Below are 19133 nucleotides of genomic sequence, written 5' to 3'. Positions count from 1 at the left end.
GAACATTGTGTGCTGAGTGATCATACCTCCACAAGAACAGTGCAGTTTCAGGCCTCGCGCAGTGAATTAAAAAATATAAAATCGTGATGCACACACCAAACGAACACGTGATGTGAGTGTGACCAGCAAAAAGTGCGAAACATTCTGGAGCAAATGAAGAGGGAGGCATCAGGGTTATACCCACCTGGGGGTGGAGATACCTCCAGGGAAATCTCAGGTGGGGGTGGGGCACCGCTACTTTCTGGGGCAACACTTTCTGAGCATGTGACAAATATAGGAATATAGGAACAGCTGCTTTTGATAAGCAATAAAGCTTCAGCATCTGCAGTGCCTCTCTCACTTTCACACACACACACACACACGCACCTAAACAAACAGACACACACTCACACAGACAGAGACACACAGCTATATCCACCCACCTGCCTGCAAGTATGCATACTTTATCACAAAACATCATCATTTTCCAGAACATCCTCCTAGACTCATCAGTAAGCTTTCTGACTGAAAATGTGCTGTTAATATGTCAACACTTGAGGCTGTGCAAAGGTCGTTCATGTTGAAATGCACATTAATACGCATTAATAAACACACCGGTTGGAAGTGTCGTGCTTCGTCAGGCAATGTCGTGCATTCATTATATTCCTCAGTAACTGTTAGATCCTGTCATTTCAGAGAATGTGTGCTCGAAGGGATTACGCAATAAACTGATAGGAATGCACGTTACTGTTACAGCTATAAAACTACCGGTACTCTAGCTTTGCCCTGTGTAGTTTCCACATCTGAACACTAGGATGAGTGTTGGGCTCTGAGACACTATTTTATATTGTGCTACAGTAATGGGATTATATTGACTTAATGATTTTCCTCATTAACAAGCACTATATAAAAGTATTAATTTATTAATGTCTGTTTTTCTTTTTTGCTGTCTTGCATCTTAGTCAGAGTTCTCATACCAGAGCGTGAAATACTGCCACATTATCAGAAGCCACTGGTGTCTGGACTTTGAATTTGGACAGCAGCTGAATGAAGGTTCACAGTGGCAGAAAGCACAAGTTAGTCAACCACTTAAGGGCTCTCATGTTCGCCTTATTTGATGTGACACAAACATTGGTTGCTAGAGAAATGTGTGTATTCCCTGACTGGTTGGTAAGTGGTTTCTGTAGGTTGCTGGCTGTCACTGGGTAAAATCAGTTGCAAAAACTGAGAGAATTGTGACGCCAACTGAAAATGTTCAAGGTTCATAGTAAACTTTGTGACTCTAAAAGTTTATTTCCAGTTACCATCACACATACAGCTCAGAGTGTGTGTAGACAAGGCCGTCCTTTCCATTCAAATTACAACCACAATAATATGTTAGCAACCATGGAAAGTGTTACCATGGCAGCAAGCAATAGCAAAATCATACAAATAGAAAACTATGACATGTATGACTCAAATTTAAGTGTTTCACTTCAAATTCAAGTCAACTTCTTTAAATACCAAATACCCTTTTTGATGTCCTTTCAGAAGGCACAAGATAAGACAGATGAAAAGTGGTGTTTAGGGACACTAAATAATGCTGGGACATTTGTGTTGTGAGACAGGATTGTATGACTCAGTCTTTTTATGGATTTTTAAAAAAAAATTAGACCCCATCTGTTTTATATCTACATGATGACAGTGATCATAACCCTTACTTTTTTTTTTTTTGGAGTAAGGTCTGACTATTCTGGGGATGCCTAGAGGGGTCAGGCCACGTGGATTCTGTTGTAGCGGGATGACCTGGATCTTCTGTTTTTTTATTGATTCTTTTGTGTTGCCTCTATAGAGGACTTCAAAGACAGCCTGACAGAAAGTTGGTAGTGAAGAAGCTCAATGTGTATTCTTATTAGTAGTATAAGTGGCTGCAAATAAAAGAGTACAGGATAACCAATGTCACACATGTGACCCGTTTTGCCAATAATCATTATTGAAACAACACCTTGTGCATTTTACTTCTGTGAAAGCCGGCAGTATTTGACATCCTGGAAATCAGAACTAAAAGACTAAAAGAGCTAAAAGAGCAGACTCCTTGTATTTTCATCTTATTTACATAATTCTCCCTATTTCATATGAAGTGCTGCTATACGTTTTCAATAATGCTGACGTTAGCCTGGTTGTGATGTAGTCTTTTTATTTCTACATGTACACTTGGACCCTAAAAAGCTGAGCTCTCCCGCCACCCGACTGAGCTGGAGCATTGAGATGCTGAAGCTCCAAGGTCGCTGGCAAAAAGCCAATAACACGCCAGCAGCTTGCTCACATGGGATGGCAGAGGCATCAGCTGAATCAACAGTGAGGGATCAGCTGGCTGACGAGAGGAATGTCAGAGATGCTGACAGCTTGGTCATTGCTACAGATCTCTGTGAAGCACGGCAGCATATCCATACTGCCGACTATTGGCTCCACATTTACACTCCTATGCGGCAGTGTTTGCACATTCACGCCAGGTTCAGGACTGTGATCATTATATTACATGTGTAGACCTGTTCTGCTTTGTGCCTGTACAACAAGTGAAAACAAGGGTTGCTGTTTGATGTCAGCAGTGGTATTTTCTACTGAAATTGCATACTTGTGCAAATTTCGAGCGACTTTTTATAAAAAATTGTGTATTGTGCAACTCTACGCTGCTGGACTGTGAGGTGATAGGATGATAACATGTGCACTCACCCTCTGGCTGACCATTTGGCTCATCTGCAGGAAGAAAAAGAAAATACAACTATGAAACATGACAACAGAATTACTTCCATTATGACTTTTTTTTTTAGTTTGAGCACACTGATTTTACATATTACATACTTACATATTTCAGATCATTCAAGCAAATTTTAATATTATGCCAAAAGATATCATGATTAAATACAAAGTGTATGTTTTTAAATGATGGGCTCATTTATTAAGTAAAAAAAAAACTTTCATAACCACACAGGTTCCCCTCTCATTAAATCATGAATTAACTTTGAGCAACCACATTTTTTGGAAAGCTTAGTTCAATTTTTTAGCTACACCCAAACCTGATAGCTATTAAGTCAAGAAATTACTTAAATAAAAACCTGTCTAACAAAGAGAGGTAGGGGGTTTTTTTTTGTTTTTTTTTAAAAAGCAACACATGATGCTGGGATCTAAAGAACCTCAAGAGCATTTGCAACAGAAGTCATTGACATCTATGAGTCTGGAAAGGGATACAAAGCCATTTCTGAGGCTTTAGGACTATAGTGGTGGGGTGATTGTGGCTCAAGAGTTGGGAGTTTGCCTTGTAATCGGAAGGTTGCCGGTTCGAGCCCAGGCTCGGACAGTCTCGGTTGTTGTGTCCTTGGGCAAGACACTTCACCTATCGCCTACTGGTGTTGGCCAGAAGGGCCGATGGCGCGATATGGCAGCCTCGCTTCTGTCAGTCTGCCCCAGGGCAGCTGTGGCTACAACTGTACCTTGCCTCCACCAATGTGTGTGTGAATGGGTGGATGACTGGGTGTGTAAAGCGCTTTGGGGTCCCTAGGGGGGACTAGTAAAAGCGCTATACAAATACAGGCCATTTACCATTTACCATAGTGAACCACAGTGACAGCTGTTATCCACAAACTGAAAAAGCTCGAAACAGCAGGGAACCTTCCCAGAAGTGGCCAGCTGACCAAAATTACTCTAAGAGTGCATCAATGGCTCATTCAGGAGGTCACAAAAGACCCCAGAACCAACATACAAAGACTGGGCAAAAATTGCATTGCAAGAGTTTCAAGGAGATAATCACTGGTGAACAAAAAAATCATAAAGACTCATCTCATATTTGCCAAAAAAACATCTTAATGATCCCAAAGACTTTGGGAAAAGTGTGGTTATACCTTTAATAAAACTAACGTCATACCATTGTCAAACACACCTGCCACTTCTCAGTGACTCAAACAAAAAGAAGGTTTTGAAGTGGACTAGTCAAAGTCCTGCATTAAATCATATTGTGATCCTTTGATATTACTTTAAATAGGCTGTTCATGGTGGAAAACCCTCAGGTGTGGCTGAATTAAAACAAATCTGGAAGACGAGTGGGCCAAAATTCTTCCAGTGATGTGAAAGACACTTCAAGTGATCACGAATACAAATGCCCGTTTGGTTTGAATATCCTTTAAAAGAAGAATTTAAAAATTTAATTTTGTAATTGCAATAATAATACATAATATTGTAATTTGTTTGATTATCTGAAACGTAAGTGTGAGAAAAAAACAGTGTCCAAAAATCTTAGAAATCACAAAAGGGACAAATACTTTTTCACAGCACTGTAGCCAAATTGCACCTCCACAAAACTGTTTCCACAAATAGAGGTTATAAAAAATTAAATTGTGAGGAAAAAAAGATATAATGTAGACATTTGAACAAAGACTTGGTAATCCTTTCTCTTCCAATGACACACACCAGTTGTCTCAACTGCCTTCTGCTCACATCGATCATCACTATTTATGAAAACATAAACAGAGCAATAGCATGGCGACTTCTTACTCTGTAGGCTAACCCCTGCTGCCCTCTTCTGCAGGTACTTTCAGGGTCACAGGCTATTATTTATATCATTTATCATTTTTGACAGGTGGTCTTATCACCGGGAACTGAGGGCTGCTGTCTGCAAATAGCCAGCAAGGGCAACTCCAAAGCTTAAACACAAAACCAGTGCAAAGTAAGTAAGTGTAGAAGTAACAAAAACTTCCTCTAGGATCCACGAGAGGCAGGATCAATATGGGAGGCAGTCCCAATACACTCCTATGTCAAAATGTTCAACTTTACAGCATTAAAATGCATTTTAAAGACTGGTACTAAAATATTTTTGGCTTTTGTGGATAAAGTCCTCCTTTAAAACAGCTCTGAGAGGGGTGAATTTAATTTTTATAACTCAACCACATTGAAAATTGAGTAATGGGTGTGGTCATAGTCTGGAAGGCCTCATCCACTACTTCCAGCATTTAAATGGACCTAATCAGTGCTTGTGTGATGTCGGAGAATTTACCTGGATTATCTGATTAAGATTGTGGTAGGCTGTGAACAACAGACCATCTATGAAGTTTGAGCTTCAGTTTTGGTGAGTATTTTATTAGTCTGTTTCTGAGCACTAATAAGCTAATATCACTCCAAGCGTTGCACCCACACAGTTTATAGGTACCTAATAAATTAGCACTCCGCACTTTCATCCAAGAACATGGCTACTGCCAAAATGCTAACCTCAAAAATTTAAAATGCTAAGTCCAAAACATATGAGTGATGCCATCCTGGTTAAAGCTATCTTTTATACAGTCTAATGCTAGCCAGTAGCATCTGAATGAAGGCAATGCATGCTAAAAACACACATTTATGCACATTTAAGTGCAGCATATTGTCATATCTGTAGCTCGAAATGTCATGTCATCAGTTATAGGAATATCGTCGGCGCTTGGATGAAGTTGACAGTTAGGGTACATAATGCCCAACATTTCATAGTCTTGTATAGGACCTGGTTCACTACTGTTATGTATCCATAAATTTGTGTATGCTTTTTAACATTATAGGTTTACAAAATTTACATTTTTGCAGCAAAGTACATTGAAATTTACTCCTGCAGAAATCTTTGTCAGATACTTAATGCCCCAAATAATTGAAAACAACAGTTAAATACATGGTAACATTTTACAATATCTAGACACATAAAGGTAAACCATGTAAGAATTCTAAATTTAAATATGAAAAATTATATATATATATATATATATATATATATATATATATATATATATATATATATATATATATAAAAGGTTTATTAGAGGGGTTTTTGGCACTAAAAAACCTTGGATTCAAGAAAAATGTGAGATGTGGATGGAGAGCGTTTAAACCTCTTATTACAGCCATAAAAATTTATATTTTAAAAAAAGTGAATTTAGTACTTCATATTCATGACATTAAATGTCAGTGGGTGAACATATGGGAATCCCCAGGGTGGAATATTGTTGAAATGTCTGTATCCTTGTAGAAAAAACTTTCCTTCCTCCGTGTATTGTCCCATCTTGTCACTGCCACCTGTTTGAAGCCCATCAGTGAAAACTGTAACCCTAATTCCTTGTGCAGTATGTCTACTGACATATATACATTTTCTTCCATTGCCACTTAGCTTCTGATAGCTCTCCATTTGTAATGATTCCCTTTTAGCATTCCTTGTCAAAATTAGCCACAGTTCTGTCTCACTGCAAAACAATGTGTTGCTGGCTCGTGTGACAGAATCCTGCAGGGTCACATCATGTACCCAAGAGCGAGCCTTGCTCTCTGTCTCATCACCGTAGAGATAATGAGAGTGGAGAAAGGTTTTGTTTTACCTCTGAGGACTCTCAGCGCAGCTGACGGAGCTACAGGTATTTTCAGCTGTCGCCGCTGCTGGCGTGCAGACAGAAGGGCTCATATGTGTATGTAAGCTAAATGGCCAGAGGCTTCATTTTTCCTAATATAGACCCTATTGCACTGATAAGACATTCAAGCTAAAGCTAATACAACCAGACCCTTTCTGGTGATTTAGTTTTTCCATTTACTTTGACTTGTTTCTAGTGTGCTTTGATAACAACTACACTGAAGGACCCTTTAGGAATCAGCACTTGAGTGGCAGTTAGTTGCTGACAGGTTTCCCCTGTGTATTTCATCATGGGCTTGATTTGCTAGGTAGTATTCAGTAACACAAAGTGTTTGAGGATAAAGCCCAGGGGAGTGTTGGACCTTAGTGACAATAAATATCACGAGGTAAAGACATGGCCTTTACGACCTCTGAAATTTGGTCACAGTTCATGAGGATTGCTGGGCACAGATTTGGAGATTTAATAAGGAGCTGCCTGACCTCTGAGTGATCCATCCTGAGCACAGGGTGGCAGGGAGGTGTCTGTTTTGGCGTGGAGGAGGGGCAGTGAAAGGAGATGGCAGTGAACAAGGGATGGGGATTAAAAGTGTGCTCATTCTGAACTATTCCAGGGACAAGAATCCTGCTCCCCAGAGATCCAGGGACAACTCAACCACTCCGTCATCTCTGGTTGGGACATTTTAAAGGCTTGAGAGCCGGGTGTCTAAAACAACAGCCCCTACCCTCCTCCTCTTCAGCTGTTCAGACTCATTTAAAGAACAATACTTTTCCACCCTTATTTATCTGCTGCTTGGGGCTGTGCAGCTATTTATGGGTAGTGTTTGTAGCAGACAGGAATCTGCTGCCTTTAATTCACCACAGCCTTGATTCCCGAGGGATCATGGATGGTCATGGCAACAGATGAACTCTGTAAGAACAGGTATTGATTGTCACATCACTTCGCACATCATGCTCTCTTAACCGCAAACGACCCAAATAGAAAGGGAGCTAAATTTGTACTGTAAGGTACTGTTAGGGTTTTGTATCTTGCAGATTGTCAAGTTAATGCTTTAATCCGGTATTTATATTGCTTTATGATCTAAAAGGCAAAGCTTGCTTGATGTACAACAACCCTCAGTCCTTTCAAACACCTAAAACAAATTTTAATGGAAGGTAAATCAAATACAGAGATGTATTTCTTTACAAAGAGATGTGCAAACAATGCACAGCAGTCCAAGAGCTGGTATGGACACACCAATCCTCTTCTAGAGAATCATAGATTTTGAAAGTTCTATTATCTGTAATTCGGAAGCCATCCAAAAGCTGAACAAAGCGTTTGATTTCCTCTACATGGGCATGTCTGGGTCAACAACAGATGCTGCCCAGAGAGCTGAGCTAATCGGTAGAGTGGGAGTAATACCATAAGGTAATGACAGACACAAGTGGATTAAAAGGGAATGTTGATGGACATGATGGTACAGATGAGTGACACTCCAGTGTGAAAGAAAAATCCAACATGAGGGCGCGACAGGGGATGGTGAAGCTGCAGTTGAACAAAAACTCAATTAGAAGATATCTACAATCAAGATGTTATTTATCCTTACACGGTTCAACTCTCACACTTTCCATCCAGCTTCCATCATCCCTCAGGGGTGGTTTTTCCTGAGCACTCATCAACATTCCTCTCCTGTGCTTCACCATCTTGTCTTTCTCCAGTCAAATCAATCTAAACCAATCCAGTATGCCAAGCTTTGCAATAATACTATCTGTTTGTACGCCTCAAATCTTCTCTTGTACCAAGGATGGTAGAAACACGCACGCATCAGTAATACAATACCACTTTCAAAGTCACTTTGAGGATTCCTATGAACAAGCTGGCAGGCATAGAGTGATGGAGCTCCTCACAGCCAGTAACAACAAACTGTGCTGCCCTCAATAAAAAAAAAAAAACTAAAAAAAAACAAAAGCAGAACCACATTGTAAACCTTAAACTGTTGTAAATTCTCAGCATTTGTACCTTTTTAAACAAAACATAAACTGTAACAGGTGGTTGGATTCCAGCTGCATGCTGGCAACATACTGTTAAAACTCCTACCTTTCTTTGTGGGCTCTGGCATCTTGAGCTGCGTCCCAAAGAAGCTACCAAGGAGTCAAAAGATGCAGGTAGGATTCTTGTATGAGGCGTGGGAGCCTCCTCAGTCCAGGAGGGACAGATAGGTGCTGATGGTGAGTAGGACAAACCCTCAGAGGCCCCTTGCAGCAGAGTGATGGGAGATGAAGAGGGCACAGGGATACGGTTTGGAAAAGTCAGTGGGGAGAAGAGGGGGACTGATAACAGATCAAGGAGGGACAGGCTTTTAGGCCTTATATAGAGATGTGGCATGCTCCTCCTCTCTGTAGTTGACAATGCAGCTCCATCCTACACCTACTGTAACATTATTGTCCCCTACCCAGTGCGAGGCCATGAATTACAAGTGCATCAGGATGTTAAATTCACAACACTTTTAACTTGACTCATTCTCAAAGTTTGCATCAGTGTTTACAGCATATTTTGGGTGATGTTTTAGAGTAGTAATATTATAATAAATCATTGTTTGAGTATTGAGCAACAGATGCATTGTTTAAGTTTTGTTTTTTTGTTTTTTTTAGTAAGCTGTGCTTACAAAGGCTTAAACTTTGTATTTAGTGGAGACTATTTTCAGTGTTAGATATTGTTTACTAACTTGTATTTAAGGCTGCAGCATGATGTATGTGGGATCGACCTAAAAATAGACCACACACATACATTGTGATCAAATAAATATGTCGCTGTGGTGCTGTACAGTGCATTCAGCTACATGTGGAATTATGGAAATTCCAGATTTTGGAATTTTCCAAAATACCAACATTATATTGACTAATTAGTCTTTGAAATTATTTGCTGTAGCCTTTATCTTACTTTGTAATATCATTACTACTAAGATTGTAATCACTGGCAAAACAGGAGGTGGGATATAAAAGGAAAAGGTGTCATCATTGTTAACAGGCCTGAGGCTGATGTAATACTCTCTGACAATCCTGGGTTATGCTCACATGATATATGACATATTCAGAGAATGTATGGATTCGTTATTCAAAAAAAAGAACAAACTTAGAGTTGACAAGCAGGGGCTCAATGCCAGGTGCCAGATATCAGCTTAATCCAAGGGGAATGTTGTCCAAGAACAGCAGGCTTTCTGACCTGGCAAATAAATAGTGGGGAGATGCCTGGGCACTGGTTATACGGCCTATACTTAGAAAGCTGTCATAAACCTTGACATTTGACATGTGTATCTGACATGAAAAGAGGGTTTCATTGAGATTTATGTAACTGAAAGGGTTCCTTTGGTCTTAATTAATCTTTTTAGCACGTCAAACTCAAGTGATAAATCAAACGTAGTCTTTAATAAGGTCGTGAAGACTAAACAACAAGGCTGAAAGCTGATGGATTTACGAGTGCCAACACACTGAAGCGTCTTCACATGTACAGTGTCACTCTCCTGCTACTGACAAATATCACGAGCATGTTGGGGACCTCTCTCATATGGAAGTGGATGGCCCAACTGCACAGTCAAGGCAAGGCTGAGCTCTATTTTGGGGCTGTGGAGCAGGAATGCAGCTTAAAGCATTATGAAGAAACAGAGACAGTCACAGCCAAAGCTCTTTTTAAATGAGCAGCAACAAAATTAGACCCCTTGTGCAAACCAAAGCAAATTATCATCCTGTGATTAGGAAGCATTCAATTTATCATACACTCCTGCCTTAAACGCCTGTTTTCATAGTTCAGTTTGTGGCCTTTCTTGGTAACAGACAACCATAGCTCAGTTAGCCCATTTATAACTGCAAGTGGGCTCCAGCAGTAAATACTGGGCTTAGGGAAGTATCATGTGAGCTACAAAGAGAACAAAACCATTTGGAGTTGCCTGTGAGGGACGAGACTTCACATCACAGAGGAGGCTAAGCCGTGAGGTCACGTCACACAAATGAAGTTTAATGGAAGCTGGAGGCGTTGAAAAGGACTACACTGACACCCTCTGGCTTCTAGCAGCCATCAAATCCATCACATGAGGAAAAACACAAGTGAAAATTCACATTTCTGTCCATTGAGAGAGACAAAAGCAACTTTGTTTCCAAGAGGACGTGTGACTGAAAACTACAGTTTTTCCTGTAAAATACTCACAACCAAAAATGTATTTTGGAGAGATGCATTTTTAGGACACATGCAGACATGCTTGCAGAAGAAATTATATTTAGTAAGGAATAATTACAAACTCTCGGCCCGTGTAAAGACCTTACCCACGTGGATTTGAAATTTCAGGACTTCAGTGGTCAACGAACGGAACTTAATTCACATTTCTCTCCCTCTGTTGGTTATTTTGTATTCTAGATCGTATACAGATATTGAGGACTGGGGATTCACCTGAAACCTAAGCAGAGTTAATTAACTGCACCTGTATGCATATGCTCCGGGCTTGAAACTGTGATGCTCAATTGCATCGTTAGATTACAGTTAGGATAACAGTGCGTTTTCCATGCTAAATCAATGCTGTAGCTGGGCAACAAGTATAATGTCGAGTTATGAAATATATAGCTGTTTTGCAAAGCGGGCCATTAACATGCTGAATAAATAACATAAAAAAATAAACATCAAATAGCCCACCTCTGTATGGCTTTTTCACCACATCACATAGTTTAAAATCTCAAGTGTGAAAACTTATAAAAGGTTTTCACCGCATTTTTATTAAATACCGTACTCTGCAAAAGTTTCAAGACACCTCTCCTTTCTTTGTATTTTGCTTCCAAGCAGCCAGACTTTCTTGTGTTTTTTAAGTGGTCTTAAGTATCATTTCTCTGGGCTTTCTGAACGTTTTTCACTCATTTTTAGTCCAGTCCTCGTACCTGAGGAACAAAAATTCCTCTGCAAGTGGCTACTTACGCTACTTAAGACTACTAAAAAAGGCCATAAAAGGCAGAAAAATCCAGAAAAAACCCTGACACAGGACCTGAAAGAGATATCTAGTCTTTCAGCTGATTCATTTAATATTTCCTGAAGCCGCATCAGAAACATGCAAATATTATGTGGACCTGTTCTTTATAAAATGTAAGCTTCAAATGTGTAATTAGGAGAATGGTGAGTGATTTCAGCTCTGTATGTGGCACACGGATCGTAAAACGTCCATGTTTATGTAAAAGTTTTCAAAAAAAAATTTAAAATAGAGGTGGTCCGGCAGAAAGTAAAAAGCCAAAACTTCATATGTATGTATACATTTTGTCTCAGCCCTGATAAAGTCTCTGGAAATTTGCATTAAAAACATTAATAAGCACATCTTTGTTTGAACACTCGCACCGTTCTTGCCTCCATAAACCAGAATAATTGGGACATGATTGGGACATTTACTAAAAAAAAAGTTTAAAAGTCAAACTCCATAAAGATAGAAACAGTAACAGTAAAATATTTCTTTATTCTTTTGATATTTACACCACAAGCCATCAATAGTCTGAGTAATAATGGAAAAATGTAGGAAATGAAAGTTGAGATTAACAGGCCTTATAAACAGGGAAAAAAGAGCACAGTTCACTTGACATGATGTGAGCTACAGAAAACCGAGCCTACATTACAAATCTCGATGACATTTCTGCAGCAACATCAGGGTGTCTCGGCTAAACTGATAGGTGAGCTTCTTCTTCACCTTGAAGATCTCTCCAGACCGGGCGTAGTTTCTTAGCGCCCTGGACATCTTCTGGTAGGTCATGAGTCTCTTGTTGCCTTTTCTCTGTCCCCACAGTGCAGCCACCTGATCCTTATTCCTGGAGGAAAAGCGGAAAACACCGGCGGCAGCTGGCACCCAGGACAAACAGTGGGCCATGTTTGGATTCTCCAGCATCTCAAAAAGGAAGTGAAAGAGTCGCACCCTTTTACCTGCAGCCATTATGCAAACAGTAAGTGGCCTGTATGATGAAGGTGGATTTAAAGAAAGACTTATCGAAAATCATGGCAGCTGTGCCAAAACAGTTACTACAGATTACAGTTAATCGTTTCCTCAATTGTCACATATTCCCAGAAAATCTCTTCAGTGATGGGATTCCACTTAGTGGAGAGGCTAAAGCTGTAAACAGTGTGATTATCAGATAGATATGTAAAAACAGCTATTGTGGTAAGCGATGCACGGCTCCATTGTTTTTTACGGTAAAGGGAAGGTCTCTTATTTGCTCTCTTGGTATTATTTCCCTCATGCTGATAGCAACAGAGACAATAACAGTATCCAGTGACCAAAAAAAGCAGAACTCACCACTCCCCCCTGCTGCGGCTGGGTGTTTGGTTGATTTTCTTGTTGTCGTGAAGCTTGGCACTGACCCACGCTCAGACAGTGTTGCTGTTGTGTTTTGGCCGAGTCCTGCTGGAGCATCTTGTGCAAGGAATGGCTGGAGTGCCGGTTTGATGTTCTTCAATTAGGGAAAAAAGATGAAGAAAATAAAAGAAGAGAATCAACAGAATTTCCAATTGCAGAGTGCTTACCAGCCTTCAAATATGTGAGAGACAACAAGTGCTAAAATACAAATTATTGATGCATACAGGTGGCTCATAGTATGCCCAGCGTTGCTTGCATGTTTCGTCTGCAGGTACATTTCTTTCCTCCATAGCCGTCCAATGCACCTTGTCTGTCAGAAAAAGCAGAAAATTACTTAGAGGCTGTAGTGAAATAAAATCAGAGAATAATTAGTAGATTTCCAGTTTCCGCTTACCATTTTCTGCATTGTTTTGTCTGTGATACTCCTCGAGGAACTCTAATATAACCTCCAAATCAGACTGAGTCTCCTGGAAAAAATTCTGATAGATGTAAATAATATAAAACCAGCCTTGAATATGTCAGAATTGAAAAGATGTTGCAAGAAATTCTGAAGACTTCTCTTTACCATCACTGATAAGGTTGATTCGAATGCTGTACAGTCCTTGCAGAATGGGAGAATTACACACAACTGACACTGAGACGCTCAAGTTCGGGGACTCTTATTATACCCCCCACGGGAGCGGGCTTTTTGCATACATAAAACCCAACGTTTTCTACCCTGGGCTCGCAGGAACAATGACCACCATCCCACAAAGCCCCCGACACAAGCACCAGTCAACCCATCAACAAAGCCTCCCAGCACTGACCACATCCTCCCCGCTGAACCAGATAAGACCTGGCCTGGAGGCAGCTTCTACACAATGCTCTCGATTCAGGAAAACACACACTTGCTGACACATTTTTCCTCACAGGATGTGTCTTAATTTCATATTTTGTGTGCCTGTTGTAATATTTCACTGCATTGGAGACGGTGCCAAATCTTTCAACATGTTTTTAAAAAATATATTTTTGTACGATAATAAAGCCTGTAGCTTTATTTTGAGTTTTCATTTTTTTTTTTGGAGAGATGTTGAATCATTGAAAGATGATGATATTTTCATATCAGCAAAACTGAACAATACTGAGAAAATGATTTAATCCTTACACTTTAAATTATTATATCTTAGTATTTATGGATAAAGATTAGTGCAACCATGAAATATATTTTCCACTTAATATTTACATGTCATGTAAAAATGATCATTAGAATTTTAAACATTATTACCTCTTTTTATTAGTATATCAAACATGCTACAGTATAATTTATGTGTTTGGTGGTAAATCTTGAATAATCTAGTGGCGATATGATGGTAATTATGAAGGCTGTAAACTAATCAAATTAAAATATATTTTGAAAAAATGTAACTAAATTCCAGGTTTTCATTTTTTGCTATATTAGAATTTAAAAAAAAAAAGATTTTATATTTTCGTGTTTTATTCTGTGACCCTATGTCTGTAAAAAAAGTTTATAAAAGTTTAAAGTTTTTTACTTATTTACTTCAGGCTCTATACAGACCTACAGTCAATCTTTCTTTTTAAAGAAACATTAACCAGCTACTGGTTCCTGTCAACATTAATTGAACTGAATTTGATTTAATTTACTCTGATTTATTTGGACATGTAAAAATGTTTACAACAGTGTTGTTGAATGCTTACAGTGACATAAAAACAATCCAAACGGCAAAAAGAAAACTGGAGCATATTAAAGTAAAACAATATGCTAAATGCACGAGATCCACATAGGTTAAAAAAAAAAGAAGAGCAAAAGAGGCACTACAGACGCTAACAGATTTGTAATCATGAATTTCAGTTCACTAATTGCTAAAACAATTTTTTTTAATATTAGCAATAAAAGAAATACAAGTATACAAATTAAAATTTTAGTTACATCCGTGATTTTTTTAACTGATGGCTTTGGATCATCTATCATTTTAGCTTTACCCCCTCTTTAAAAGTACGTGCCTGTATCATCCAACTAAAGTGTTGCTAAAGCAATACAGTTTAAATTTATTTTGTTATAAATTACAAAATGAGAATATTAAAGTCTTATTTACAAGTAATATACAGTGAAATCTCCTTCATATACTACTAAAAACAACTAAAATAATGTACACAAACACTTCTAAATCACAGCATACAGAATAAATTTACAACGTCTGTTACTTTTTCTGTTCCAAATTCACAAATAATGACATGCTTTTAATAAATAGGGATCCAGAAAGAAAACCTCTAAGGAAAACCACTTTAATTTGGTTCTGTGAGGTTAATTTTACTCTTAACTTTTGTTGCTGCTGCCTTGAAGTCAATGTTAAATAATCCACACAGTACTGGTTGCAACTGCCAGAAAATGTGTATGTTGTTCAGTAAAGGTATTGAAATAAAAAAAAACAAAAGAAAACAAAAACATTTTTATAGTTTTTTTGTAAATTAATACATTTTACAACCAGGATCCAGCATGTAACGAAAATATTTGAGTCTTTGAAAACTTTGACATCCTGAGAGCTCTCCGCCACCTCAGAGTTTGGTGTGTGAGGTGAAGCTTGCGGCCAGGTCGTAATCTTCGTGCGGCTGATAGTGAGCGTACCAGCTGTGCCAGTCTGCTGTCGCAGAGCTGCAGTAGCTCTGCTCGGACGGATTGTGCTGCTGGGTGTGGGCCTCCTCCTGTGGAGGGTGACGGGGCAGGTGCATGGGCACATGTGCAGAGCCGAGCCTGTGCAGGATGTCTGGGTTAAACTGGTAGGTGAGTTTGCGGCGTACTTTGATGATCTCCCCAGTACGGCTGTAGTTTCTCAGAGCTCTTGCCATTTTCTGATAGGTCATAGTCTTGCGGTTGCCCTTACGCTGGCCCCAGCACTCAGCCAGCTTCTCCTTGTTTTTGGAGATGAAGTGGAAGGTGCCGCTGCCGCTGTCCGTCCACTGGATTGAGTCGCCCATGTTGGGGTCATTCAGAGCCTCATGCAGGTATTCATAAAGTCTGAGCTTCTTCCGACCTGAGGAGACGGACAACAGCGTCGTTTCAGTTTTGATTGCACAAAAACATGTGACAACAACTAATTTTCAGGTGTTTTTAAAACACTGATCACCTTTGCCATTCCTTTGTGGTGGTAAGATGGAGTAAAAATGTGGGGATTCATTTTGCACCGAGTGACTCAACGAGACATCGGGTATGACCTGAGGCCAAGACTGCTGCTGTAAAAGACACATTTCATATAAATATCCAGATTTCTATATTCTTGGTTCTCAAACGTATCAATGCTTTGCACTTACAGCCATGTCATTCCAGTCATAAACAGGAGTTGGGACTTCAGACTGGTGTGTGACGAGGCAACAGGAGATCTGACACTGCAGTGATTGGTGGTGACTTCCCAGATTCTCGTAATATGAATAATCTGAAAAGACAATTTCAACTTTAGTACATCAAAAATCATGTCAAACTTTAAGAATAAAGACTCAAATTGTGTTTTTTACCTCACCACAAAGAATGATGCGAAAACTGATGCGTAAAGTTCACCTGAATCGTAGTATGAATTGTTCGAATGCTGCTGAATCACATCGATTGCATCCTGAAAGTGCTGATTGATGTCACTGTCCAAAGATGTCTGAAATACAAATCCGCCTCATTTTATACAAAATAATATAAAGAGGTAAAATAATAATAAAGCATGAAATGCATTTAATATTTATTTAAAAATCGAAACATTTGTAATTAGCATTTATTCTAACTCACCAATTTGTATGTGTTTCCCTCACTTGAGGCCATTTCTGTCCCTACCGGTGAGCGCTGCTACACTAGTGCAGGTGCACACTTTGGACAGGTATATATATGTAGGAGACCTCCAATACCCGTTTGCCGTTCAGCCACATAATAGAAAGAGAGGCCGGTCAATTTAAATGTTTTAATGTACCGCACTTCTTCTTTTTTGGAAGCACAGACCAGATAGACTTCTGAGCATCACTTTCTCTCTCTCTCTCTAATCACGCAGATTACAATCTACCAAGAACAAAAAACTCTTTTATTGCGTGCTCCAGCCAGGGATAACACCAATTCTCAGCCTTACCTAAGAATTTGCATACTGGGCGAGATGTCACTAACATATCTATAATCTGGGCTGTCCAGTTATTCGCTTTTTGGAAGAATGAAATATGAGTCAGTGGAGCTGCAGGAAATTTTCCATTGTGGCTTTCATCTTCTGCAGATAAATAAATTAGAATTTTCCTAAAAAGTTAGAAGATATTACAATAAATTCACAGAACACTAAAAGAACCAAAAAGTGGATTTTAACTTATCTTCCACTTTAACTTTTACATCCACTGTAGCGTCATTTTTTGATCATTTATTTAGCCAATTCAAAGTTTACTAATGCAACTTTAATCTGAAATTCTATCGTTACGCCGCATAAAAAGTTCAATCCTAGAATTTCCGATGCATTAAACAAAAAACATTAAGTTAAAATCGGAAAGAAAAGCACTAAAAACAGCCATTATTACTTCTGTACAATAAACATGATCATTAAAGAGAAACAGCTGGCACGGTTTACAGTTATGTACTTATTAATAGAAGAAAACAAGCTTCATATTCAAGTGTACAAGGACTCGGTGTGGAGCTGAAGCCAAATAAAAAAGCCACAAGCATATAAATTTTCAATCGAGCAGAATGCTTTTAATGCAGCTTCAGATAAACGGGATTGTAAAGGTTAATGGTTAATAATGCGATCACTGTTGAAGTAAGCCTGAGTCTTTTTCTTTCTTCTTTTTTTCGCACCACAGAGCTAACCCCCCTGTTCAAATAAACATTGGCTTTTTGAGAAGTTCTTTTTCACAGGCGTGGAGTTTTAAATATCAACTGACTAGTTCCTGAAGTTCCCCTTTCAGCTCAGTTAAAGTTTGCAGGCAGTCAGGCCCGAGTGCACAGCTGGAAACGCCATGGAAACAAAGATGTGGACCTGCAGAGATTATAACTTATGTTAGGGTTATGTTAGCTTCACTCAGATGATGTGATTTGCATTTTAATTCTAAGATGTTTTTACTCTTGAACACATTTTCCCCCAATAAAATTACAGTTAATTTTCCGTGTGTGTGTGTGTGTGTGTGTGTGTGTGTGTGTGTGTGTGTGTGTGTGTGTGTGTGTGTGAACAAGCATGCAAATGTCAGTGTGAGTGCGTGGCACATGTGTGTGTTTCCTGCCTGTGCAGCAGGCTGATAAAAACAAAGAACCACAAACCTTGTCCCCGCTCCCACTTTGTCTTTCCCTGCTTCCATTCAGGGTGAAACTCCATAAATTAAAGACCACAACCTGTCGGGGTGCAGCCAAGGCCTGACAGCTGTGTGCTGGTTGTGGCACGGTGTGGGACTGTGTGGGATGAGGAGCTTGCTCCATTAAGTTGCTCGTCTGGCTTTTTCATTAGTGGTAGAGCCTGTATTATTATATCAACACTGGTATTTGGTCTTTCTTTATCACTAAAGAGGTCAGTTACTGCACTCACTAACAACAGGGAAGTAGCATGGGCTGCTTTTTGAAACCATGGAGGCTATTGTGTTACTCTCATTTTACCCTAGTCTGATTCCTCCACTATATCCGTGATTGCCCTCTCCAGGGTTGCTAATAACTGCAGTAGTAGATGGTCTGGACTAAAATTGCTCAACACATCCCCCAGAGAACAATGTGGAACACTTTTGTTGGTCCCTTGATGTGTTTTTAATCGTCTGATCATAAGATCAAAACTGTCCAGTCTATTGTTATGCTTAAATACATGCAAATAATGCTGGCATGTTATCACATGTTTAAACAATAGATGTACCTACAGCACTGTGCAAATCTCTTCAGCTAACTCTCATTTCTCTGTATATTTTTTCCAAGGAGTCAGACTTTCTTTTAAGGGTTTTACACCTAACTGAAAAAACCTTAGCAAAGAAGCAATTTTAAAATGTATCTTTAGGCACTTTGTTACCAGCAGTTTGCTGTGAATCTGCGAGGAATTCTAGATGCAACACAGTTTGACAGGCTTAAAATATTTTCTGTGTGTCAATAAGGTGATTCTCAAAGAGCCATTAGCTAAACACTTGCCATATCTCATCATCATGTATTCTTAAAAAATGTGAAAAAACAAAACTTGTATCCGCACTGTAACATTTGTTTTTGCATTTGAAGAAAAGCGCTGACACGGGGCCTGAGAGACGGATCTGACCTTTCAGCTGATCCATCTACAAAATAAGGTCTGTAAAACAAGGTGGAAGCTCTGTCATGGTTTGGGAATGCAACATAATATGGAAAGCCTCTGTTTAAAAACAGCTTCATATTTCAAAATGACAATGATCCCAAATATGCTGCCATTGCAGTAAAGTCTCATTAATGGATTGGCCTCCTCAGAGTCCAGATC

The 19133-nt window shown here is 39.2% G+C and overlaps 3 protein-coding genes across 17 annotated transcripts in view; all 3 read right to left on the bottom strand.

The window, feature by feature from the left end:
- The window catches only part of mybpc1 (myosin binding protein C1), a 38787-nt gene extending 30205 nt beyond the window's left edge, over positions 1–8582 (bottom strand). For 9 of the 14 annotated variants that reach the window (XM_085137357.1, XM_085137351.1, XM_085137352.1 and 6 more), the window contains exons 1-3: positions 8445–8582; positions 2692–2715; positions 185–256 (exon numbers count right to left, since the gene is read on the bottom strand). In XM_085137357.1, coding sequence (XP_084993483.1) covers positions 185–256; positions 2692–2715; positions 8445–8466 — 118 coding nt within the window. In that variant the 5' untranslated portion in view covers positions 8467–8582. The remainder of the gene's footprint in view (positions 1–184; positions 257–2691; positions 2716–8444) is intronic. The other 5 variants (XM_085137356.1, XM_085137361.1, XM_085137363.1 and 2 more) reach the window with 1 other exon arrangement.
- A 3018-nt stretch (positions 8583–11600) lies between these two features.
- Positions 11601–13528, bottom strand: spi2 (Spi-2 proto-oncogene). The gene is made up of 5 exons (XM_085138303.1): positions 13435–13528; positions 13112–13225; positions 12942–13027; positions 12654–12811; positions 11601–12316 (listed from the first exon to the last, which is right to left on the bottom strand). Exons 1-5 carry the CDS (start codon positions 13526–13528, stop codon positions 11983–11985), a joined length of 786 nt encoding a protein of 261 aa, XP_084994429.1. The 3' UTR covers positions 11601–11982.
- A 635-nt stretch (positions 13529–14163) lies between these two features.
- Positions 14164–17902, bottom strand: spic (Spi-C transcription factor (Spi-1/PU.1 related)). Of its 2 annotated transcripts, none has more exons than XM_085137372.1 (5): positions 16484–17902; positions 16268–16355; positions 16024–16145; positions 15840–15945; positions 14164–15746 (listed from the first exon to the last, which is right to left on the bottom strand). In XM_085137372.1, the coding sequence occupies exons 1-5, from the start codon at positions 16514–16516 to the stop codon at positions 15271–15273; spliced, it is 825 nt and encodes a 274-aa protein (XP_084993498.1). In that variant the 5' UTR covers positions 16517–17902; the 3' UTR covers positions 14164–15270. The 2 variants fall into 2 exon arrangements, with proteins under 2 accessions (XP_084993498.1, XP_084993499.1); XM_085137373.1 differs by having other exon boundaries at positions 15840–15942.
- Between the last annotated feature and the right edge of the window lie 1231 nt (positions 17903–19133).

Source organism: Neolamprologus multifasciatus, chromosome 17, assembly GCF_963576455.1.
Source record: "Neolamprologus multifasciatus chromosome 17, fNeoMul1.2, whole genome shotgun sequence".
Taxonomy (NCBI): Eukaryota; Metazoa; Chordata; class Actinopteri; order Cichliformes; family Cichlidae; genus Neolamprologus; species Neolamprologus multifasciatus.
This window is presented reverse-complemented; position numbering and strand designations above follow the sequence as displayed.

What these genes read in the sequence shown, in the direction of transcription:
- spi2 (XM_085138303.1), bottom strand. Translation starts at nt 13,528, where the DNA reads ATGTGGTCAGTGCTGGGAGGCTTTGTTGATGGGTTGACTGGTGCTTGT. An exon ending in GGGCATACTATGAGCCACCT is followed by an intron (nt 12,812 to 12,941) that starts GTATGCATCAAT and finishes CCCTAATTGAAG; the next exon opens with AACATCAAACCGGCACTCCA. An exon ending in GCAGCAGGGGGGAGTGGTGA is followed by an intron (nt 12,317 to 12,653) that starts GTTCTGCTTTTT and finishes TTCATCATACAG; the next exon opens with GCCACTTACTGTTTGCATAA.
- spic (XM_085137372.1), bottom strand. Translation starts at nt 16,516, where the DNA reads ATGGCCTCAAGTGAGGGAAACACATACAAATTG. An exon ending in CAATTCATACTACGATTCAG is followed by an intron (nt 16,146 to 16,267) that starts GTGAACTTTACG and finishes TTGTCTTTTCAG; the next exon opens with ATTATTCATATTACGAGAAT. An exon ending in ATGACTGGAATGACATGGCT is followed by an intron (nt 15,946 to 16,023) that starts GTAAGTGCAAAG and finishes TGTCTTTTACAG; the next exon opens with CAGCAGTCTTGGCCTCAGGT.